This window comes from Camelus ferus, chromosome 5 (assembly GCF_009834535.1).
Source record: "Camelus ferus isolate YT-003-E chromosome 5, BCGSAC_Cfer_1.0, whole genome shotgun sequence".
Classification (NCBI taxonomy): domain Eukaryota; kingdom Metazoa; phylum Chordata; class Mammalia; order Artiodactyla; family Camelidae; genus Camelus; species Camelus ferus.
In genome coordinates, this window is record NC_045700.1 from 69,420,744 (window position 1) to 69,446,294 (window position 25,551).

The 25,551-nt window shown below is 35.1% G+C and overlaps 2 protein-coding genes across 2 annotated transcripts in view; one reads left to right on the plus strand and one right to left on the minus strand.

The window, feature by feature from the left end:
* CARF (calcium responsive transcription factor) overlaps nucleotides 1-6,126 on the minus strand; it is a 42,061-nt gene extending 35,935 nt beyond the window's left edge. Inside the window, 2 exon segments of the mRNA XM_006189439.3 lie at nucleotides 2,085-2,248; nucleotides 6,039-6,126. The gene's annotated coding sequence lies outside the window, so the exon portion shown is untranslated.
* A 177-nt stretch (nucleotides 6,127-6,303) lies between these two features.
* WDR12 (WD repeat domain 12) lies at nucleotides 6,304-24,766 on the plus strand. The gene is made up of 13 exons (XM_006189438.3): nucleotides 6,304-6,959; nucleotides 10,316-10,410; nucleotides 11,965-12,059; nucleotides 12,919-13,025; nucleotides 13,895-14,010; nucleotides 14,453-14,607; nucleotides 16,074-16,119; nucleotides 17,625-17,710; nucleotides 20,226-20,366; nucleotides 20,491-20,596; nucleotides 20,752-20,884; nucleotides 22,621-22,693; nucleotides 23,503-24,766. Exons 1-13 carry the CDS (start codon nucleotides 6,919-6,921, stop codon nucleotides 23,578-23,580), a joined length of 1,272 nt encoding a protein of 423 aa, XP_006189500.1. The 5' UTR covers nucleotides 6,304-6,918; the 3' UTR covers nucleotides 23,581-24,766.
* Nucleotides 24,767-25,551: the final 785 nt, after the last annotated feature.

Below are 25,551 nucleotides of genomic sequence, written 5' to 3' on the forward strand. Positions count from 1 at the left end.
TTATGCTGTACACCAGAAATTGATACATTGTAAACTGACTATACTTCAACAAATTTAAAAAAAGAATACAATTTAATTTTTTATAGTAAAATATATTGAAATGCTATCTAAACATGATGATATTAAGATTACAAATATTTTTGAGACTTTTAAATTTTTTTAATATACCAATTTTTTAAATTGAAGTATATATAGTCAGCTACAATGTGTCCATTTCTGGTGTACAGCATAATGCCTAATTTTGTTTTTTAAATATAAGCACTATTATGATGAAATATATGAAGATTATAAATGTATTATTTATCATAGCTACAAAATAATGTTTACTGAGTGCTTATTATACTTAATAATTACTAACTAGAATTATTAACATTCTGCTATTCTAGGACCTATTATCAATATTTTACAGAAAAGGAAACAGGCTCACTGCTCAAGGTTATAAGGTTATCATTCATTTATTGAGCACTTACCATAGTAAAGCACTATGCTCAGTGTTTTATATATGTCACTTTACTTAATCCATTTAATATAACAAACCTGTACTTCAGTTACTTGCTCCAATTTACATATAAGGAAATAAGACTCAGGCAATTAAGTAACTTTCCAAAGATGACAAATATACTAAGTGGCTGAGCAAGAACATCCCAAAACTCACTCTTTACTATTACAATAGGAACTCTTTCAAGGTAACAAAGCTCCCTCCTTCCTTCATTAGTCATGGCTTTTAAGTTTTGTTTTGTTTGTCTTTTTGTTTTTGGATAGCTTACAAATTAAAGATGCTAAAAGAAATTCTTTGTTCATTTTTGTTCTCTACTTTTCCAGGTTGAGATTTATTACAGGCAGTCCCTAACACAGAAAAGCACACCTGCAAGCAATCTAAAGATCCCTGACCCCATGAAAAAGCTGGAGTTCTAACTACGCAGAATTGCAGCCACTGAGAAAACATTCTGTAGACAGATCCAAAAGGGATCTTGGGATGGTGAGGTAAAAAGTGAAAACAGCTTAGGGGAAAAAATTATGAAAACTTGCTCTCAGTTTCCTAACAGGTGCCCTGATTCCATTACAAATTACCGCTACTGATCTAATTTTTTTTCGTTTTACTTACTTTCTCTTATCCTGTCTGAAACTTTATCGATGAAATTTTCATTGCCGTTAATAAGCATTTTCTCTTAAAAAGAAAAAAAAACTCTCAAGAGACTGTCAGTCATTAACAAATCTGTGTTTATATAAATTTATATAAGGATAGCTTTTTTCCTTTAAGATGAGTTAAAAAGAGCTACTTTGAGAAGTTTAAATTTGGAGGTGAGAAAGCAAGTACACTTGAGGCTCAGAGTACTCAAAAGGGATTCAGTAGGCCTGAGCTTAGATGCTGCAGTGAAGAGGGAGGGCAGGAGGAATGCCCTGGGGAAGTGCACTAGCGATAGGGTTGGGTGATAACACAGGAAGACTGCTGCACATAAACCACTCATTTCAGAGCTTTGCCCATACTGGGATTTTGCCAATGGAAGAAAGATAACTTCTTTTCCTACTACTTTCTGGGAACACAAAACTCAAATTTTTCCTTTCAGTATGCAGTATGTCTATACTACGGGATAAACAAGGTTTTTTGTGGTTACTATATGGAAAAGTGGGTTTCAACATCTGTTGACCAAAGTGATGTCGAACTGGAGATTAAAAGTACATTTTTAAGTTACAGACATCCTTTACAAAAAATAATTTGAATGAAGTGAAAAGTATTACTCCTTCCTCCCCTAATTCTTTCATCAACTTGCATTATACTCCTCAATCCTGCTAACTGTAGGGTGACTTAAAATACCCAATTTTCCCATCTAACCTCAATGTCAGCACATGCTCTAAATTATTACCCCTAACTTTCAATTAACTATGTCAAAGTAAAATTTTAAAGAATGAAGATACTAAAATCAAATAGCTAGGTATAAAATGTTCTTTTCCAACTGGTAACCATAAACAGAACAAAGTACCTACATACAAAGCGTATTTTGACATTTTCATTACTATGTAGTAGATAATATTAACTTTTATACAGCTAATTACCTTCAATTAGTTAAAAATACAATTATTACCTTTAGGCAGCAGCTCCAGTTTAAATTCAGGCCTCAAGCATTCTATTATCCCCAGAAATGCACTCTTTTCCATTGAAGTTCTTCCTTTTTGGTGCACTGAATTATGATAGCTGTGCTTCATTTATGTGAAAACTGTAATTATGTCTTCACAGCAGCATTTTTTTCTGTAATGAGAATGCATTCAATGTATATTTATTTTTCTACACATAAAGAAAGCTACTAGACTTTGTTATGCAGATTTTACCATGTTAAACAGCCATTACCAGCCTGGTATAGTTGAACCACCAATTGACACAGTTAAAGTAAACTAAAGACTATTTCTGGAAGACTAAGTGTGTCCAGGGGTTACTTAACTTCTCTGTGTTGGTTTCCTTACCTAAAATTAGGGATCTGGACTAAGGCTTTGTTTCAACTTCCACATTCTATAATTATTACAGAAACAAAGAACTCCACAGTAAATTGCATTTGTCTCCACAACGAAAATATTTCCTAATTGGAGATATTTCAGAGCCACAGAAGTTTGTGGTAAGGGCCCCCCTCCCCACACTCCACTTACAAAATCCTGGAATTTGATAAGTATATGTCTTAAGTACGTAGTATTGGGATTGGACAAAGAGAACAGAAAGAAAAGAGAAAGTATTAAATATGTCATCTAGAGAGTTAATGATGACTGGACTTCATAACATACACTAAGACAAATTTTGTTGGCAAACTGCTTTCTAGAATGTTTTACATCACACTTTAAAAAGTGGATTTTACCTTATATCAAAAGCAAAGATTAGGAAGAAACTGTTAAATTAAAAGTTTGATGTTCTAATTTATAGGGAAAAGGGGCAGAGGGGAAGACATTATTCAGACTGTAGTTACTCAAAGCTTCTGTGGACCATACTGGGGCTACTGCTGTTTTGATTTTGTTCAACAGCAAATCTATATGTTCAAAACATTAGAGGTAATTCTCAGCTATAATTTCTTTTAAAATTACCTTAATATTTGATTATTTTGTTGAGTTTTCCCTATAGACTTTTGTATGGTAAAATTTTTCCATTAAAACCAATAATTTAAGAGTAAATCCCCAAATAGGATAATTGAAGGATGAAAACTTTTGAAGTTTAGAATATCTCTTAATTCTAGGTACCTTGATTAGTGTCTCAAGATTTAAAGGATATTGAAATCTTATATTTAAAATCAGTGTCTGACCTTATTAATTACATTTAAAAATACTGCTCAAAAGTACTTTAGAAAATAAAATTTCCCTCACCTTTTAGGATGAACAATACAATGCTCCTTTTATGATGTATACAAAATTGCTATGAATCAGCGGTGTCAAAAATTAAATCAAGACTCCTAGTTCACAAATATGTTGTAGAATAATTTATTTTTTAAAAGATGGGTTTAAGAAAGTATAGTGTGTTAAATCAGCATCAAAATGTTAAATGTATGCAAATACATGTAAACAACAAACAATCTACTTTAACTTTTCCTTTTTCAGTGAAAAAACTTTAAGGCCAGTGTTCACAATACCTCTTTTCTCTAAGGTTTGCCCTCTCTATAAACTTCCCTGTAATCTTGGTTTCTACCCATTTCTTACCCTGCACATACATACCTCTTTTTATCTTTTTGCTCTTTGAGGGATTTACAAATTATTTCATCTAATCCTCACAATGACTCTGAAGTAGATCTTATTATCTCTACTTATAGATAAGAAAATCAAAGCTGCCAAATAACTTAAGATCACAAAACATTAGAGTTCAGATTCAAAACTAAGTAGGAAAAAGTCACCAAAAGCCAATTAGGACTCCAAAGCTCATGTATAGTCTTTATATCATACCACACCATGTCATCATATACAGAAAAAAATAAACCTATATTAAAGAGAAACATATTTCCCATGCTGTGGTTCTCTGGATAACAATGTGTCTTCATAAGGACCAAAGTAAACGAAATCATGTAGGAAATCATTAGAACCAAAAGCTTGAAGTTAATGTTCTAAGTAAAGAAACACAGGCAAAGTAAAAGCACTAACTATTGTAGGTATCACATGGAGGGAATACCAAACACAACACATAGGCCACGTTGGAAAAAAAAGCCATCATAGTAGAAGTCCAGGTTATCTTGGAACACTTGTTAACTAAGTTTCCCTTAACAAAAGGTCTCAAATGAAAAACGTATTTCAGTGAATTCAACACTTCTGCTTTGCAAACTGAAGTTTATCTTATTAAACACATATTTAGGTTCTGTATTTTACTGATCATATTTTTCCATTCAAATTAGGATCAACCTGTATTATCAGGTATAATATTTTCTTATTTTAATAATTTCAAATTAATAACAATAATGAATTAATCTATTAACAACACATTTAAAAATATATTTCACCAATGATGTATTATCAATTAAACATTATCTGAAAAAGAACCTATTACATTTATTCCAGGTTCTATGAATTTTCATTCAGACCTTACTGCTGTAACTCAAAAATCACTTATTATTAAAGGTGAATGATGTCTGAAACTGTCAAATTTCTTTCACTTTTACCAAATTCAAAAAATGTGGATTAAATAGCAAGTCTTCAATGAACACAGTTTCAAGTTCAGGTGGTCTAGCTAATGCATACAATTCTCACAGTTACAATGAATCACATGGTTAAACGACCACTGTTGCTATTGGCAAGCCCAGTTCTTTTCTAGGCACTGAGCACAGAGGTTTTCTCATTTTATTCGTCTAACCATGAGACTTGTCTTTCCTACTTGTTCATGTTGGCAAAGCTTCTAGTTAAACTGACACGCAAAGGAAAACTATGGTAATAATAGTTGGCGTTTACTATGTGGTACTTAACCTCACAGTTGACCAAGGTGTGGCACAGAGAAGTTAAAAAATAAGTAGCTAAGGCAGAATTCAAACCCAGGCATTAGGGTTCTACCGCCCGCATTCTAATGTGAGTAAACTGAAAAAAATGTATTAATTTCATTGTCATTGCTCTCTAACAACAGATTATTTCTAGCTTACAACTGTTTAAATCCTTTCTGATAGTCTATGGCTGATTCAAATATCAGGTGTCTACTTAATCGTAGTACATCTTTTAGCACCGTAACAAAGGAAAGCTTTAGTTATCTTCACCTGCACACACATACCGCTTTGCCCACAAATTTTGCAATCCAGTTGTGCCTGACTCTAAACTGCTGTTTTTTGAGGTCCCCCTCTTGGAGTATTTCTGATGAACTCCTTAAAAAGCGACTATGAGATATGGATAATATCTCTCCATCCATCCTCCCTCAGAAAAACTAAGTTCCACTAGAATTCTCAAGACTATTTGAGAATAAGACATAGGCCTTTGGGTAAGTTTAAGACCAAAAAACAAAAACAAAAACAAAAAACTCAAAAAGCGTAGGAGGTGGGAGGATGCCTTTCTCTTTCTTAAAAAAAAAAAAAAAATACAAAGGCGCTCATAAAGAGAAAAAAAGAACCCTAAAAAGCGGGGCCAGAGGCTGCGCATAGGACCACACACCCGGCACAGCCGCCCGGGGGTCCGAATCCTCCTCGGCGGTGGCGCGTCCTTGGGCTGAGCAACCCTCAAGACCCTAACCTCCACCAACTCCAGCCTGTCTCCCCGGGGCCCGCAGACCCCCGTCCCGGGCGAGGGGCAGCAGGCCTTGTCCCGTGGGGCCCCGAAAAGGGCCCGAGGCGTGGAGCAGAAGGAGCCACCAGAGCCCGGCTGCGGCAGGGGGCGGGGGCGGGCGGTTGCTCAGGGACCAGGCGGGTCAGGAGGTGACGGGAGGAGGAGGCAGCAGCAAGAAAGGGGGGTTGGGAGGTAGCGTCCGGTCTGTCGGCGCAGACAGCTCTGCCAAACCTCCGACTCCCCCAGTCCTGCCGCCGCCGAGCGCCCTACAGGGCGAGGAGGGAAGTCCACAAAGTGCTGGAGCAGAGGGGAGAAAATTCAAAACGAGTCTACTCAACCTCGTCTTGGCTCCGAGGCCCCGCCATGGAGACCAGCACAGTGCGCAGGCGCACCGCTGCCGCACCGCGCAGCGCAGTCGCTTGAGATAAGACCACTATCGGCCACCGTCGCCTGTTTCCCTTCTGATTCGCCCTTTTCTCGTATCCCCGCCTCCCACCTGGATCTAAAGCCTGCAGTTAGTGGCTAGAGCCCAAGAAAAATCTCGGCGGTCTGTCAGCCTGATTGGGAGATGCTTGAGAAAATAAACCCCGAAAGCCTTTAGTAAATTAAAGCTGAAGGCAGAGGCAATAAAGTAGCTTTCGGCTGGAGTCGGGAAGGTTTAATGCAAATAAGATATCCTGAGGGCAGCGTGGCAAAAAAAGGACTACAATTACCAATGGTTATCAGCGTCTGAGAAGCGCTGCTTTCTGGGGCTTGTAGTATCCAGGAGCTGCGTTTGACTGATCGGATCTAAGGACAGTCTCATAAAATTTAAAAAAAAAAAAAAAAAGCCGGGGAGGGGGTGAAGAAGTAGTTCTGGATCAGGCCTTCCTTAAATTCATAATCGATCACAAGCTTAAGTATATTTTAAAAAACCCAGACAGAGTAAAGGGACACGCCGCCTTTAAGATTATGCTTACTAATCGATGACGCCTAAATCGAGGAATAGGTAGTTGATGTTTGTGGGCAGGGCCTGTGGGAGGGCTGCCTCGCCGTGTCTTCCTGCGGAGGACGCCGGAGGAAGGAAAGCGGAAGCCGGGAGTTCGACTGCAGCTTTTTCTCACACGTGCAGTCTAATTTTGAGCTGCTTCTTTTTGTAGTCCTTAGAGACCAGAGTGCTCGTTGTTTATTACCCCACACATTTATGTAGGGAAGTCTGGTGTATTTTGCAGGCAAGCCATGGCTCAGCTCCAGACACGCTTCTTCACTGATAACAAGAAGTAAGTATGCGTACTCCTTTTCTGTCCCCTCCTCTCCCCCACCGGGATACTTTAAAACGACCACTTCGATATGACCTTGTACATCCCTGGTTGTCTTCGCCGTCAGTTCACTTTTTCCCGTTTATTTATTTATTTATTTTTTACTGGATTCGGTCGAACGCATTTTCCACTCAAGTGGAAGCGGTACCTTGCCAGGATTTCTCAGGGATCGCCGATCCCTCCTGCCTAGCTTCTCCGGCTGTAAATAATTTGATTTATGAATGTAGAGAGGCCTGAAGGGCTTCAGGTTTGCTTCCTGCATGAAACGCATTATGTAATTGAATAGTGAACAATGAAATGGACCTAGTCGTTACAGGATGTCTGCTAGTGATGTTACAGTGTTGAAAACACAACTTCGTTTCCTAAAGTGGGTGATAGACGACGCTTTTCTAAACCAGACTGGAAAGTGGAGCTTTCAAGAGGGTTGGTAGAACTGGTTTTTGATAAGAATGTGAAGTCAATTCGGTTACAGATTTGTGTATTTATATACATACATATACATGTATACATATGTGTACATATGTATACATATACACACACACACACATATATATCTGTATGTACACCTGTACGTATATACAAACATTTTTATCAACTTTACAACTGGGCCCCAAGTATGTAGCATTCATTTGGAACCTAATTATATTCTGCCTTGTGGTGTATATTACACTATTAATTAACTTTGTGTTTGGTCTTTTCATCTATATTGTAAGTCTCGATGGTGGGGACTGTGTATTAAACTTCTTGGATTGACTGAGGCAACAAATGTTTGTCAGGTTCTTCTGGTACTGATGATAAATAATAAATGTCTGTTGTATTAACGAGCTAATGTCAGCTATAAACTAGAAAACTCCCACCTCAATGGAGGTTACATTTTTTTATTCCATGTTTGTAACTTTATGGGTTGACGTGGTAAATCATAGTCACTCCTCTTGTATTGTTGCTTACAGTATACACAAATTGTATTATCAATACATATGAGTATGTATACTTAGTCTAAATACTTCTCCAGGAATATGGTGATACAGTAGCATGACCACTGTATTTTTTCCAGTTGACAGTTTTGTGGAGGTTATTGTTGATTCACATGAAGTTTTAAGAAATAATAGATCGCTGTATTTTAACCCTGAGATAAACAGATAAATGTATGTATATATGTTAGATTTTCCAAAAAGATAACCAAACCTGAAAATTAAACTTCTTGCTTCTTCCTTCTGCATATGTTCAGATCAATAAAATGAGGGGGGGGGGAATAGATTTATTCACATATGTGTGTATAATGTACATATGTAAGTATATTATGCTGCTTTTCTTCCCTCATTTTACTGGCCAAAATAGTAAACCAAAACTGTTAATTTCTAGGGTTTGCTACCTTTTGGAGAACCTAAATAACTGCTTATCTTTTTGCGCATGATAAACATATAACTGTAACCTGGCTGCTCAAAGTGTGGTATCACACAGCAGCAGCAGCATCACTTGGGAGCTGGCTAGAAAGAACAGATCTCAGACTCTACCCAAGACCTACTGAGTTAGAGTCTTCATTTTAACAAGATCTGAAGCCCCAGCCACCACCTTTCCACCCCCAATTGTGGCAAAAAGAGATATATATTGTGGCATGTTTTGGTGAGCCCTGTAAGTTCTACCTTAACATTTTTTGAAACTTCTCCATTCCCCACAAATACAGTCTTAATTCAGACTTTTCTGTTTTGGTTTGGTTATGGGTAACCAATTTTACTGGTTGTGGATAACAATTAACATACAATAGAATTCTCACATTTAAAACATTCAGTTCAGTAGTTTTGAGTATATTTGCAGAGTTGTGCAGCCATCAGCACAAAATTTTAGAACATTTTTCATCACCCTTTAGCTATAGGTATACCCCCCTCCAAATCCTTCCAAATCCCCCCAGCCCTAGGCAATCACTAATTTACTTTCCATCTCTAGATTTGCCTGTTCTGGACATTTCAAGTATATGGTCTTTTGTGACTTGCTTCTTTCATTTGGTATGATATTTTCATGGTTCATCCATGTTGTAATATGTATCAGTACTTTATTCCTTTTTATGGCAAAATATTATTCCATTGTATGGATATATCACATGGTGTTTCCATTGTTCAGTTGATGGACATTTGGGTTGTTTCTACCTCTTGGCTATTATGAATAGTAGGGTGTGAACATTTATGAACAAGTTTTTGTGTGAATATATACTTTCATTTCCCTTGGGTATAAACTTTGGAGTTGCTGGGTCAAATGGTAATTCTATGTTTAGCTTTTAAGGAACTGCCAGATTTTTCCAAAGCAACTGTACTATTTTACATTCCTATGAGCAATGAATAAGGGTTTAATTTTGCCACATCGTTGCTAACATTTAATATCTGTCTTTTTATTGTAGCCATCTTAGTAGGTATGAAATGATATTTCATTGTGATTTGATTTGCATTTCCTTGATGACTAGTGATATTTAGCATATTTTCATGTGCCTATTGGCTACTTGTAAATCTTCTCTGGAGAAATGTCTATTTCAATTCTTTGCCCATTTTAAAAATAGGGTTGTCTTTATTATTGAGTTTTAAGTGTTCTTTATATATTCTAGATTCAAATTGCTTATCAGATACATGATTTGCAAGTATTTTCTCCCATTCTTTCTTACAAGTTTCTTAATCTGCCTCCTGTCTTGTGTGCTTCTAATCCAGTCTCCACAGTGCTGCCAAGAAGGATCTAACTAAACAAAATTCTGATGGTTTTTCTTTAACTTTGACAATGGCTCCTCATTACCTAGGGAAAGAAGCAAAAAGTACTTCACACAGTATCTAAACCACTTCATGTATATCTCTTTAGCCTTATCATTGGTCACTGTCCAGAGTACAATAACATTTTCTGGAATAAGCTGGGTGGGCAGTTTAATAACTCTTAGCTAATTTTTTGCTGCTCTTCCTGCTTTCCTGCACCCCTTCTTCTTTTCTCCCCCTTCACCTAGCAGAAACTCACTTTTCTAAATGTAGCTTAAGAGTGATCTCTTTCATGCATCCTTTCAGAGTCTGCTCTCCCATTCCTCTTTTCTCTGGTTGAAACGACTTCTTTGTTCTCTCATTTTATATATCACTTATGACATTGTTCTTACATAGTTTTCTTTTATTTGATTATCAGACTTTAACCCTTTCTGAGAACAGAGACCATGGTTAATTCATTTTTGTTAACCTCATATAGCAGAATGTCTGGCATGTATTAGATACCCAGGAAATGTTTGTTGAATGAATTATGCACATTTGTTAAAATATCCATAGATTTGACCTTGACATACAATTTCCTCTTTATAGATACGCAGTGGATGATGTTCCCTTCTCAATCCCCGCAGCCTCTGAAATTGCTGACCTTAGTAACATCATCAATAAATTGCTGGAGACCAAAAATGGTGGGTGTATGTACTCTGAGAAGTTAGGAGGGGGGCACAGTGTCACTAACTAGACTAAAATACATCACACCGTTATTTTACTTCCGTTTTTGGTCTTATTTTATAATACTCATGCATTTTATAACAAGAAAATTTATGAATTATAACATAGATTTCCCTGCTACATGACACTTTGAAAAATGCTTTGAAATAAGTTTTCAGGGAAAAATATTGGATTTAATATGCTTTTAGGGTAATATCGAGATAAGATGGTTGAGATTTAGGAGTAAAGATTTTAGTATAATAGTTGTGATGTAGAAGTAATCAAGACACCATGAGGACTAGGTTGGGTAGGCATAGAACAAGCATCTCGGTGCTTGGGCCCCAGGTGCTATGGTTCTACAAAGCAAAATGATAGTATCTGTGTTTGAGTATTCTTTTTATGTAATAACAAATGTAAATATTAATGCCAGTGTTTTATTTAAGTGTTTAAAATTCATTTAAAAATTAATGGGTAAAACAAACCTTTATAAACATTCAAGAGTATGAAGTAAAACGTTATAAAGATATAAATATATAAATAGCACATTAAACATATGCTATCATATGAGTATAAATTTTAGCCCATAAAATTAATATGAACAATGTATGCAAAAGTATTGATTAAACAAGATTGGTCATAAGTTGATAATTGTTGAAGTTGGGTGACAAGTATACAAAGCTTTAGTATATGAGTCTCCATATTCTTGCCCAAAACAAACAAACCTGAAATCTAATCAATCATTTAGGTCTGTCTAATGTTCAGGTTGTATGTAGGTGGTAGAGGGACATGTTAAAGGATAGTTCGAAGATGTAATCTACCAAAGCCGGAATGTAAGAAATATTACAAAACAGAAGACCCAGTTTCTTTAGCAAATAAATGGCAAGGAGGAAAAAAAGAAGGGAACTATTAAACCTATTCATCAAATATAAAAGGTATTAATCAAATATAATATGTGGACTTTGGATACTGATTCTGAAAAGCTCACTGTAAAAAGACATTTATGAAACGAGGAAATGGGAGCTTTGACTGGCTATTTGATATTAAAAGGAATAATTATTAAATTTTTAACATTGTGACTTTTTAAAAGTCCTTATATTTTAGAGATACATTCTAAAGTGTTTACAGAGATTATATCATTTCTGAGGTTTGCTTTAAAATAAACCAACAGGAAAGTGAAGGGAAGAGTATAGGTGATTGTCCCTGAGCTGCCAGAACAATGAGGATGAGGATTCATTATGTTATTTCTACTTTTGTTATATATTTGAAATTTCCCTCAGAATAAAACCTTGCAGTTGAAATAATTGCACTATCAACAATAATATTTTTATACCGACAGAACAAAGTATTTCTGTTCTTCAAAATCACATAGTGTACTGGAATACATGGCCTGATTGTGCCATGGAGAAATTCTGGAGAAATGTGGAGGCCACACTGGAGTAATAGTTACCTGTTTGTTTGGGGGTCTCTCATTTAGCTCTGCCAATACCACTTCAGGTTCTAAGAGTGATAATTTTGTTGTGTATTTTCTTTAGAGTTCCACAAACATGTGGAGTTTGATTTCCTTATCAAGGGCCAGTTTCTGCGAATGCCTTTGGTCAAACACATGGAACTGGAAAACATCTCATCAGTAAGTTCAGATGCTTACCTGCTCTATTTTACTTAAGGTATTACCAGATAATGTAGGAAAACTCCTTTGAGAATCAGCCTTTATATACGGGAGCCAAGATCCTTTCCATTATTGTTTTCTCTTGAAATAGGAGCTTCAGTTTCTGTATATTCAATTTTGAAATCCCCTCTTTTTTTCTGAGAGTATATTATTCAAGAAATGTAGATGAGTGAACATGGAAAGATACCTACTTAATTGTGGAAGAATTGTCAAGAAAGGGAATAGCAAATATATGTTTACTACTAATGGTGTATAAAACTATTGTGCACATAATAAACTTACAAGTTAGGTTATTGTTATAGTGACTTCCCCCTTTAATTTTTGAACTTTCTTAATATTGCTTTTATAATTTAAAATGTAATTTATACTTGCATTTATAATTTTGGGGGCAGTTTTTGAAACTGTGGTAAAATATACGTAAAATTTATCTTTCAGCCATTTTTAAGTGTACAGTTCAGTGGCATTAAGTACATTCACAGTATTATGCAACCATCACCATTATCTATTTCCAGAACTTTTTCATTGTAAATGGAAGCTCTCTACCTGTTAAAGATACGCTTTTATGATTTTATAAAGTTTCTTGTCTTCTTTTTTTCCACTTTTAACATGTTTCCAAGGTCATTAATATTTCTTAACATTTACTCTTAGCATACTGTTAGATCAAATAAAGTTTTTCACCTTTTGTGTGGCTCCAAAATTTCTAGATTATGAAAGGAAATTACATGAAGGAGATAAATTAAACTAGGGGTCCTATATCTTCATAAGGTACCATCCAGAAACTGCCCCACCTAATTGATTTCCGGTTTCTCTCTGTGACTAGGAAGAGGTTGTGGAGTTAGAGTACGTGGAGAAGTACACTGCACCTCAGCCAGAGCAATGCATGTTCCACGATGACTGGATCAGTGCAATTGAAGGGGCAGAGGAATGGTATTGCCTGATGCGTGTTCTTGTATACGTTTTAAGTTCGCTATGTGAATATTTTCCTCTGATCATCTGTTCTTTGTGAAAGTAATTTTGTGATACATTTATCAGTACCATGCCAAAGATCTTCAAATTCAGTGTAGTCAAGAAGAAACATATCTATTAACAGGTTTTCTTTTCTATTTCAAGATGTTAGTGTGACATTTGTCTTCTGAATAGGTCACATATCTTAGGGCATTTATTTGCTTTGAGTATGTTGCTTTTAAGACCAAGAATGTAATTTGTTTTGTAAAAGGAAAAAAAATACCTTTTATAGCCACAGATCTGCTTGTCTACTACCATGAAGATGCAGATCATGCTATTTTGGGGCTAAAAGGGGCAGACTGGAATCAGGAAGGTATGGGTGGTTCAGAGCAAACCCCCACTTGCCTTATTTGTAGGAAAACACCTCAAGAATGGATCATAGTAGGAGCTTAGTTTCAAAAGAATGTCCTGGAGTTATTACACAGTTGATGTTTGTACTGTCTTTATTTTAAATGGTTTTACTGTTTTTCTATTTGATGATTACTATTTTATGGTTTTCATTGGCTAAATATGAAAGACTATTAGGCTTCCCTGGGAGTTACAGTATTTACAAAGTAGTAAAAACTAAATCTAGGGTTTGCTGATTATATTTTTATTTTTAGGAGGTCAAGCCAAATGTAATATCTTCTGATCTAATCTAGTGTTTTGAAATCTTAATCTTTATATTAAAGAAGAGTTTAAAAATATAATCCTCCAGGTTTACTTTGTCATTGCCTTAGAAACATAATTGATTTCAGGGTTTAAAAAAGCTGCTTTTTGTACTTCATAGGGTTTTTTTTTTCTCCTTGTAGGATCTTGACTGGTTCTTATGATAAGACTTCTCGGATCTGGTCCTTGGAAGGAAAGTCAATAATGACAATTGTGGGACATACAGACGTTGTAAAAGATGTGGCCTGGGTGAAAAGAGGTTAGGACTCTTTACCTAAACTTAGAGGAATCCTGCCTAGGGAACTGAAAATAAGCCATTTTCAGTGCTGGGGCAGAATGGGGACAGGGTAAGAAATGCCTAAGTATTATGGGGTCTTTCAAATATATAGTGGTAAAGAAGAAAAGACTTATATAAAAAAAATTGTAAGTCAGAGGAAGTGAATCCTGACTAAAATTATATCAGATGATAAACATTTTCGAGTTAATATTAAGTGTGTTGAATGCATATTTTTGTAGTATTTTTGAAGACTCTTTCCTTTACACCGTAAGTTAGCTTCTTTTTCAAAGCTGGCCGTATGAGGTCTTCTACCTTTTGAACATCTTTCTCAACAACCACACAAATTTCAGTTCTTTGGTTTCAGGACACTATTTTAAATTTTGATGGTTATTTGTTTCTTATTCTTGTGTTCTCCTCTCTTCAGACAGTTTGTCCTGCCTACTACTGAGTGCCTCTATGGATCAGACTGTTCTCTTGTGGGAGTGGAACGTGGAAAGAAACAAAGTGAAAGCCCTGCACTGCTGCAGAGGTCATGCCGGCAGTGTGGACTCTATAGCTGTTGATAGCGCAGGAACTAAGGTAAGAGCTGTTGTGTTACTAGTACTGTGTTGAGTTAGAATTTGAGCTTCTTGTGCAAAAAAAAAATTCTTTTCTACATAAAGTCATTGTGATCGGTCTACTTTCATAACAGTTGATGACTAAAGAATATGATTTCAAACTAAAAGTAAGTACTCATACGAGATATGAAGATTTCACTCCCTCACTCTGTACCTCTGGTTTAGAACTTTATATAAATTGCACAAATTTTAAGAATTCAGGTTAAACAAGTAATTTCTTTATGTAACCTTCTTAAATCATACCAATTGACATTTTTAGGCTTGTAGCTACTCACAGTGCTGTCATCAACTGAAAATGTCTAGTTGGTCACCTAAGGCAGCATACACTAAAGTTACTGTTAATAGGGGTTGTTCTACTATTATTGTTGATCTGTTCTTTATCATGACAAATGTAAAATTAGCTAAAAAGAAATCAAACCATGAGGGCAACACAGTATTGACTTATGAGGGGTTACAGACTCTTACCTCTTGAACATTCTCTGAACCACAATGAAGTATTCCAGATTTAAGAGTGTTCTTTCAGCACTTCTTTACCAGCTAGCGTAACAGAGGACATTTTTGCATTCAAAGGTAAAAATTTATGAGTAAATTCACATTGAGCCATAGGAAAGGTTTACATGTTGAGTCCAAACGTAAGTGAATTAACTGTATCCTGTCTTTTGGCTATAAGAGACAGAAACTCATCTTGAACTTTTTTTAGCTTAAAAGATTGTGAAATCCAAGGAAGGAGTGACCAGTCACATCATGAGCAAGGTGATGAGTATTTGGGTCTCAGGAACCAACGGAGTAGACTTGAATGTGGCCAGCACACCCCCACCCTCTCTTGTCTCTCCAAGTTAACTTCATTCTCTCTCACCTCAGACTGGCTTTCTTCACATGGCAATAAAATCTGGCCTTCAGTGTTCCCAGGTTTTATATCCTGTGCTGCCTGTTCCTGGAAAAAGATTAACTTCAACTCTCAAATTTTCAAAAAACAAAAGTTCTAAAGAAGGAAGAGACTTACTGGCATAGTGTAGGTCAGTTGCCCACCCTCATCTAAGCAACCATGCCCAGGGTACAGGGCCATATAAGAATGATAGCTCTGGGGGGAGGGTACAGCTTAGTGGTAGAGTGCATTCCTAGCATCCAAGAGGTCCTGGGTTCAATCCCCAGTACCTATGGTAAATAAAGAAGTATGTAAATAAATCCAACCCCTCCCCCCAAAAAAACCCAAAGCATAATAAGACCTCCAAGAATGACAGCTCTCCCAATTGCCATGAGATTGAGGGTACAACTTCCCAGAGACTAGGAAAACAGGGAGATAGGTGATACCATAATAGTAAGGGTTTCAGAGTCAAGTAAAGGTTTCAGGTTAAATAGCAGGAAAAACCAAATAATATGATGGATTATATTGCATACGCTTTTTCCCTTCATATATGTCTTTTTTAGTTTTGCAGTGGCTCCTGGGATAAGATGCTCAAGATCTGGTCTACAGGTAAATGAAATAGTTCTTCTACTTTGACTTATTAATGATACTTAAAGAATTTCAGTGAAAGAAGACTTTTTTAGTCCATATTTTGCCATAAAAATGGACCAGAGCTTTTTAGGTCACAAATAAAGTACCACAGTATAGAGAAAAATTAGTATATTTCTTTCTGTTTCGAAGTGTTTTTCTACCCCACCACACCTATTTATTGGACAACGTCACCGAGTCCCCCAAGTATCAACAACATGTCTGGTGCAATGGGACATAACTGCTTTAGTTCTCAGAATTCCCTTATTCAGAAGCCTGGAAATAAACAAAAATAGCTTCTGAGTCATTTTGATGCACTTTACTATTAGAGAAATTTCTTAGTTAAGTTGGTTTACTTAAAAAAATTTTTTTAATACACTTTAACTAAACTTAATTTTCTTACTTTGAAAGCATAGATTAGAAGGACCAATTACAGGTGGAGGAGGGAGGACTGTTAGAGGAAGGTACCTTGATAGTAGTAAGAAGACACTGATAGAAGAAAAGAGAGGGGAAAACCCACAGATATTTTTAAAAGTTGTAATCCCCAGAACTATTTATTGCACAGGTAAACAGATCAGAATACCTCTCTTAACTTCTGAGGAAATTGCTGTATTACTGTATAATACCCTAAGTGCAGCTCACAAAGTAGAGTTGGGGCAAGGAGAGAGTGTCAAGAAAAGTTTAAATAGTTTTAAATAATTATGTGTAGAATGGCAGGAAGTATATAATCCATTTTAGTTGATTTTCCAAAAGTCCTTAAAGCAGGCAGTGTTGAGGCAGAAAGTGGTTTGTGTAGAAATTTCTCCTTTTGTGAAATATTTTTTGATAGTACTGGGTAAATGAGATATATGTGATTCGTTGTTACTCTTAAGATGTTTATAGTCTAGTTTAGGAAAAGCACTTGACATTTTAGTTATAGAACATTAAAATTTGTGGTTTTCTATCTGGCTTTGCTACACAGCCAAATGATGGGTAGCAAAGTTTTTTTTTAATCAAACAAAAAATAATTATCTATGAAAAGCTTTTAATTGATTGTTAGAAAAGTGAAATAGTCGAGAAGAGTAAATATGGATGGCTGGAATGTATCTCCTTTTAACGTGTTTGTTAACCATGTCATTCCCTTCCTTATGATATAAATACAATCTGGCTAGAACTCTCCTACAACTAATAGTAAGCAATTTTTTTCATATGTAGGGTAAAGTGACGAATATTCGTAATGATAATCTTAAAGACATAAAATATCAAACTGGTTAGGTTTTAGAATTTTACTATGCTTAATTTTTGCTTTCTCCTTTTGGAAGATTGGTAACAGGTACTGTTTTCATATGTAATTTTCTATTAACCAAAATAAGGAGAAATAGTCATTCCCTAGCCAGTTAAGATAACATAAAGTATATACCCAGAAATATAAGAATTCTTTGAGACTGTTTGCAATTAATGTTTACCTTAAAATTTAAAACTATCAAATCTAATTTTCTGTGATACAGTCCCTACAGATGAAGAAGATGAAATGGAAGAATCCACAAATCGACCAAGAAAGAAACAAAAAACAGAGCAATTGGGACTAACAAGGGTATATATTTGTGAGAACTGACTATACTTGGCTTAGGTCTTTATTGACAGATATGTTAATTTAATCTTACATATTTAAGTTTCCTTTTGTCTTGCTGTGTCAGCCGTAATTACACTTTCTTTCAGTAGATTTGTAAATTTTTATTCTAAATACTGGGCTGGTGTATAGTAGATTTGAAGTCTCAGCCTTTCAATATCTAATTGTAAAGTGTCTGTTCCTATTTTTAGCCCATTTTTAAAAGTGTTTTATTTTTTTCTCATTGATTTGTAAGAGTTCTTTATGAATTTTGGATTCAAGGTCTTTGCTGATACAGGTACTATAAGTATTTTCTCACAGTCAGTGCCTTGTTGATAACTTTTGTTGTTTTTTGTTTCTTTGAATTTATTGATACAGATTAGACTTTTTTTATTTCCTTGTTGATACCAGTTGTTTTTAGGTGTGTACATTTGTAAACTTGCTTCCATTGTTCATTTTATTTGATAGAAATCACAATATATTCATTTTTCTCACTTAGATTTTTATAGATTTTAAATCTATGCATTCATGAATTATTAATTGAAGTTATGCTAAAAACCTTTGAAGTGCTATTTGAAGTGAAAATTGTGTTGCAATTAGAAATAATAGGAAAAGTTGGATTTTTAAGACCAAAATAAGACAAATATCAAACATAGTTATCTTCTCTTTGGATTTCTTTCTAGTACCTGACTTTTATTAATATGAGTAATGCTCTCACTCAGTTCATTTACTGGTCATTTGTTTCATACATTAATATACAATAAGGTTTTTTTTCCTCATTTTCTCTCAAAATTGCTTTTTTTTTCTCTAGTACTATTCTGCTGAAGTTTGTTTGCAGTAATGGTGCCATAGTTGACTTTTCTGCCTTTTTTTTTTTAATTTACATATAGGAAAATCCACTTTTTGATGTATAGCTTTTGATTTTTCATAAATACATGGAATATGCAACTACTACATTTTCAAGATACAGAACAGTTCGCCATCTCCTAAAACTCATGTTGCTCATTTGTAGTCAACCTTTCCCCTCTGTTTCCATCCTCTGACAACCACTGTCTGATCTCCATTCCTATAATTTTCCCTTTTCCAAAATATAAGTAGAGTCACACAGTATGTAGCCTTTTGCATCAAGCATTTTTTCACATAACATATTGCATTTGAGGGGAAAAAAAAGATTCGCCCAGGTCATTGGCTATCATGTTTTTTTCCTTTCAAATGCTGGGTAGTATTCTGTTGTATAGATATATAGCAGTTGGCTTAAACATTCACCAGTTGAAGGATATTTGGATATTTGACAGTTATAAATAAAACTGCTGTAAATATTTGTGGAACTTTTTTGTGTGAACCTATGTTTTCATTTTTCTTGGTTAAATACCTAGGAATGGGGTTGTTTATTCGTGTACGTTTACCCATCACTTTATCATACCATTTCCTTTCCTAGAGCCTCTGATTATATTCATGTTGCCTTTTAATTTTGTTTTGGATTACAACAGAGGTTGTGTTCCTCACTCCTCTATCAGGTTCCTTTACTTCTTTCAGGAAAATATTAGAGTTAGAAGAGAGAGACATTGAGGATCATTTGGTGCAGGAGTTGGCAAACTGTAGCCCAACAGGTGACTTGGATGTGGCCTATTTTGTACTACAGAGAGCTAAGAATGATTTTTATGTCTTTAAGGGGTTTTAAAAACAAGAATATACAACAGAGACTGTATGTGGCCTGGAAAGGCTAGAATTTTTACTTTCTGGACCTTTATCAAATGTTTTGCAGATCTCTGATCTAGTGTAACTCCTTTAACATTTAAGGAGGTTAAATGTAATGGAGTTACAAAAGTAGATTAAATGTCCCCCATTTCAGAGTTCTTTCCCTCTTTCTTTCACATGTTCCTTGTATTTAAGATAGGCCCTATACCTAGAGTTTGAGGATTTTAATTTGAGAAAGACATTAAAGATTTTGGAGTATTAATAAATGAGCTATGGATATTATTTAAAGATTGGCTGTTGAGGAAATGAGGGGATGAGAATAACCCGTTGAGACTGATTAATTTACCTGGATGAGTCGTGTAGAAAATGGCAACACCTTAACCCAAACCTAGATCTTTCTGACTCCAGACGTTTTGCGACTAACTTCGACATATAACATGTTTGTCAACTGGGAGAATTAAATTACTGTTAATATTAATATTCCTCAAAATGAAAAGTAGAATGGGGAAGCAGCAGAATATTGTGGAAAGACTATAAATTTTGGAGTAATACTTGGGTTCAGACTCAGCTCTGCCACTTATAAGCTGAATGACTTTGGGCAAGTTCTCTTTCTCGACTTCAGTGTCTTCATCTAAAATTACATCTTGGAGGATTGCTGTAAAGAAGAAATAAGGCAGGATATGAAAGCTTAACCACCTGACAAAATATCTGGCAAATGGGCTTCAGAAGTAATAACTACTATTATTGTTTCAATTACTGTAAACTGAAATTGCTTTCCCTTTTGGGTGTCCTTCATTTCTAGACTCCCATAGTGACCCTTTCTGGCCACAAGGAAGCAATTTCCTCGGTTCTGTGGTCAGATACTGAAGAAATCTGCAGTGCTTCTTGGGACCACACAATTAGAGTGTGGGATGTTGAGTCTGGCAGTCTTAAGTCAACTTTGGTAAGACATAAATTCGGTGCTTCTCTGATCAACTTTGAGTTTTTAAGTGGTGAACTTCTAAAGATGGTTACTCTTAGTCCACCCTGGTTACACATTCTTTCCTTTTTTATTCCCCCCCCCCCAGACAGGAAATAAAGTGTTTAATTGTATCTCCTATTCTCCACTTTGTAAACGGTTAGCATCTGGAAGTACAGATAGGCATATCAGACTGTGGGATCCCCGAACGAAAGGTAAGTTGTGTAAAGGAAAAATACGTACAAATAATGATTTCTCTTTTCACTAGAGATGTGTATAAAAAAATAACTTTCTACAAGTTATTTGGGGGTTATTCTGCCTACTTTCTTTTCTGAAATTTAATAATTGTTATCTTTTTTGTTTTATTCAGATGGCTCTTTGGTGTCACTGTCCCTAACCTCACATACAGGCTGGGTCACATCAGTAAAGTGGTCTCCTACCCACGAGCAGCAGCTCATCTCAGGTTCTTTAGATAACATTGTCAAGTTGTGGGATACAAGAAGGTAATGCCTATTTATGATTTACTAAAGAAATATATCAATTGTGTGTTTTATACAGACCAAATGAAATGAACACTGAAATGACTATCCAAAAGCACAAAAGTAGAAAAAAAGTTCTTGGTCATAAACGCTGAAATGATACATACTGATATCAAAAAGGCAGGCCAGAATCCAAGGGATTTTCTTAATGTTAATGTTGTTTTTTGCATTCTGAATGAATTTAATAGTGATAGTTTATCTTTTGCCAGAAAAGAAAAATCCACAAGTTTATGAAATTCATCTTTCTGACCTTGTTATATAAAATAGGGGAAAAAATCCTGAACCTTAATATAAATATGATCATTATAGAATTAGAAGGCCAGTGGTCTGAATGAATGGAATTGTGGTCAAATTATAAATTATATGTTAATAGAAAACTAAATAAAAATACATATTTTTAAAGATAACCAAAATTTAAAGATTCCTTTCTTATTCATCAGCCAGTGCTGTGATAATAATATATGTACAGAGCCACCAACAGAATGCATATACAATTTATTTACATATTTTTACAAGTAGAACAGAGAGGCAGTAACCAAATACCTGTTTGTTTTTATTTAAATCTGCATTCTTTCTGTATTACCTTATGATATATGATTTATTAATATCTAGAAGGTATGTACATTTTAATTGGATACTTTGTATAATAATTAGCATGTAGTTTCTGACCATAGTAGTAAGTTCAGTGAAGAACATAAAGCAGAGTAAAGGGACACTTCTTTGGGGAAGGCCTCTCTTTGAGAGTGATATTGTTGTAGTGAATTGAACAGTGAAGGTATGAGCCATGCACAGATCATGGCAGAAGGTAACAGCAGATAAGGGCAGGGGTCTGGGGGATCTTGCCGTGTTGGCAGAATAGCAAGAGGGCCAGTGTTCATGGAGTGGAGTAGCAGGACATGAGGCAGGTAGTGGTTATATAGAGCAGGACCTTACAGACCATGACAAGGAGTTTGGAGTTTTATTTGAAGTGTGATGAGGAAGGCTTTGGAGGTTTTCAAGTAGGAGAGCAAGAATGGAAGCAAAGAGACAATTACTGTAATTCAAGAGACAGATAGTGGTAATTTGGACTATGATGGTAGCATGAGAGAGAAGATTGGGTTCTAGGTATATTTTGAAGATAGCTCATTGACAGGATTACCTCTTGGATAGAATTTGGAGATAGTAATCAAAGATAATGCACATGTTTTCTGCCTCAGCAATTGGGTAATTGGTAGTGTCATTTACTATGATGGGAAAGAGTAGAAAACATGTTTGTAAGGGAAAATTGAGTTTTGTTTTGGTTGTTTTAAATTTGTAATGCCCATAGGACATTTAGCTGTCAGCAAATTGGATATACATATCAAATTTGTGGCTAATGATACAAATCTAGGTGTTACCAGCATTCAGTTTGATAGACAAAGCATATATAAAGCCATGATTTGGAGGGAAAAGAAAAGTAGTCAAGGAAGTGTGAAAATGGGCCTAATTATAAATAAATAGCATTTTTTTTCCTGAATACATTTGTTGTAATAATTCTCTGTAGTCTGCTAATGACACAGGAAAAACAGGAGAGGTAGCCAAGTAAATACTCAGACTTTTAAGATTAAGTGGTTATTGGGGCAAGGGTGGTAAACTAAAATTTTCAGAAAAGTATAAACAATTATTCATGTATGTTTAGTACTATGAAATGCATATAAGACATTAATTTTTTCATCTTTTAGTTGTAAGGCTCCTCTCTATGATCTGGCTGCTCATGAAGACAAAGTTCTGAGTGTAGACTGGACAGACACAGGGGTAAGAATTTATTAGTTATTTGGTAGAGAGGAATCTGTATTATATTATTAGGGTAAATCTGGTGTTTGTGTTTACAGAGTTACTACTTTCAGTGTATCTGACATAATTCTGTATTCTAAGTTTCATTGATATTCATAAAATCTCACATCTCATTTGAAGAAAAAAACTATATTAATATTAAATATTTTGAAGCAGTTTTTTCTCATGAGTATTTTAATAAAATGTTTTAATAAAAGTTTTAAGTCCATAAACTTGCTACTTCAGTGTAATTGAATCAAAGTATTTCCCACTTAGAAAACTCTTACATATCTGGATTATAAAATGTGTTTAAAGAATTACAATTTCATTATTTTTCTGTTGTATAAGCTCTTGTTACCTAAAAACTCTTTCCAAACAAATATAGGTCCCAGGGTTATTTGACTAATTTGTAATATCCATTTACCTGCAAACAATGTGCTATCCTTTAAAAACTTAATTTTCTTACATAGGTAAAACTGTACTACCCTTGTAATAATATTACGTATTAGCAAATGTGTCATAGAAAGTACAATAGCATATTATGCCTCAACCAAATTAAAATCACCACTTAAAAAAATTTAATATACTATATAATTATATAATATATGTAATATAGTAATGAAATTTGATGCAATTGGCCTATTTAATACTTTATTAATTCTCAATGCAAGGTAATTGTTCATCCATAATTCCTTCTGTGATCATAATCATCAGTATTAAGTTAGGTTTGGCTGTCATATGAAATAATTGTATTTACTTCTGTGTTTTTTTTTTTCTCTCCCTTTATGCAGTTACTTCTGAGTGGAGGAGCAGACAATAAGTTGTATTCCTACAGATATTCGCCTACCACTTCCCATGTTGGGGCATGAAAGTGAATAATAAATTTTACAGAGATTCCTTCTGTAAATGAAATTGATAGAGAATTCTCAGATTATATCAATGCAGATGTAGGAAACAGCCTTTTAGATTAAAGTTTATATACTGTTTCACCCTTGATAATAGTTATCACTTTTTCCTTATTTTGTATTTATTATACAACAGTTGTGTTTATTAAATAAGAAACATGGCTTGCATTCCCTACCTTATGAAAACCATTGAAATTAAACTGAGTTTTTAATTTCATTTTTAAAGGTATTGGTTTGAATTAAGATTTGCTTTTGAAATGCTATAAAAGCATATGTTAAAAATACAGCAATTGTTCAGATTTTTATTTCTGAGGGAGAAACTTAACTTTTTAAAGGTAGCTGTTCTATAAAAGCACCAAAAAAATAAATTTTCATAGGGAGAAAATTAGAAATATAATCTGCGTTTGGTAAAATAAGTGATATCTAACTATAATAATGTTCTTTGTAGGTATTCAGAACATTAAAACATGTAGATGTTGCCAGATTAATTAAGAATTTGTTGAAATATTTTAAGTGAAGTACTTTGTATTAAAGATAAGTAAGAATCCTTTAGAAATAGCATACAAATTTCATGGTAATGAGGAATCTCTCTCTCACACTTATCCTCGTGTATAAGATAAGAATCGATTGTTTAGACAAAACCTTTCCATCAGTATTAGATAAAAACATTCTAAAAATTTTGTATCATTAGCATTTATTTAAATTCATATATACCAGACATTTAAAGTAAATGTTTTAAAATGTGACTTTAATGAATTGGTATTTCTCACGCAGAGCACTTCAACCTCTGAGTAACCTATGAGAATCAGTTTGGTCCCTTACTAGACTCTGATGCCATTTACCTCACATGAGGTTTCTGTCACAGAGGTCTAGGAGACAACCACTATAACTTAGCTGCAATTGAGAGCCAAATTGACAGTGGGTTAGACCCTGTCGGAGATTAGTTCTCTCATATGCAGAAGTCCAGAGGCAGTCCCAGACTGATCAAGTGGTTTTGTTCCACACCCCTTAGCTACCCAGGCTCCCTCTACCCCTATGACATAGTCCTCATTTTCACACACACCAAGAGCTAGAGCTCCAGGTACATCATTTTTTAAAAGACATTATATTTTAATGCCCAAGAAGTGAATAAAGGTAGTCATAAAATTCACATACAAAGTCTGGTTTTCTCATTTTTGTGCAGACTGGTGTAAATTTCATCATATCTGCAGTCTCTGGAAATCTTTCAGAAGACAAAGATGATTTGTAGTCCTGCGCTGGATAGTCGCTGAATGAACGTTAAGGGCAGCGTTATTTAAAATATCTTTCATAACTAACCCCACCTGGACTGCTCACATGTCACATGTGTACACTAAATGGTTAAAGTTAAGAGGCCTATTTATTAGATAAAGGAGAAAGAAGGAAGTGGCATCAAGTACTGGTCCCCAGCCTATTCTTAACTCTGGTTCCAAGGCTGGATACATCACAGTTCATGCATTCTCCTTTGAGATGGATGTAACATTAGTGACCAGGTCTCCTAGAGAAAGATTGTCTAGTTGATCTCTGCCAAACTTTTCTTCTTGTGTAACTCAAGTTGTTAGATCTTATTCCCAAACAGGAAGATCATGGGAGGCCATCAGAAGTTTAGAAGACTTAAGTCCTCTTAAAACATAGTACTCTCCTACCTCCCATCCTCCATCTTTTTTTTCAAAAGCAGGAGTCTCCCTTTCAATGGTCCATTTTCTTCCATTTTAGTTACACCAGAGACAGGGTCCTTACATGGACTTACTTGCTCCTAAGACTCACTTGGAGAAATGAATGGAGCTGCTTTTCTAGCACTGGGAGAAGTTCAGAACCAGACAGTGCAGTGTTCAGGACCTGCCGACCAGTACAGAGTTATTTATGCTGCCATGGTAGTGCAGTTTGTAAACATGTTGATACTTGCTCTTACCTCGT

Bases quoted from the DNA above. Each gene is read 5' to 3' on its own strand.
- WDR12 (XM_006189438.3), top strand. From the start codon at position 6,919: ATGGCTCAGCTCCAGACACGCTTCTTCACTGATAACAAGAA. The intron at 6,960-10,315 runs GTAAGTATGCGT...TCCTCTTTATAG, and splicing joins TTCTTCACTGATAACAAGAA to ATACGCAGTGGATGATGTTC. The intron at 20,597-20,751 runs GTAAGTTGTGTA...TGTTTTATTCAG, and splicing joins GTGGGATCCCCGAACGAAAG to ATGGCTCTTTGGTGTCACTG.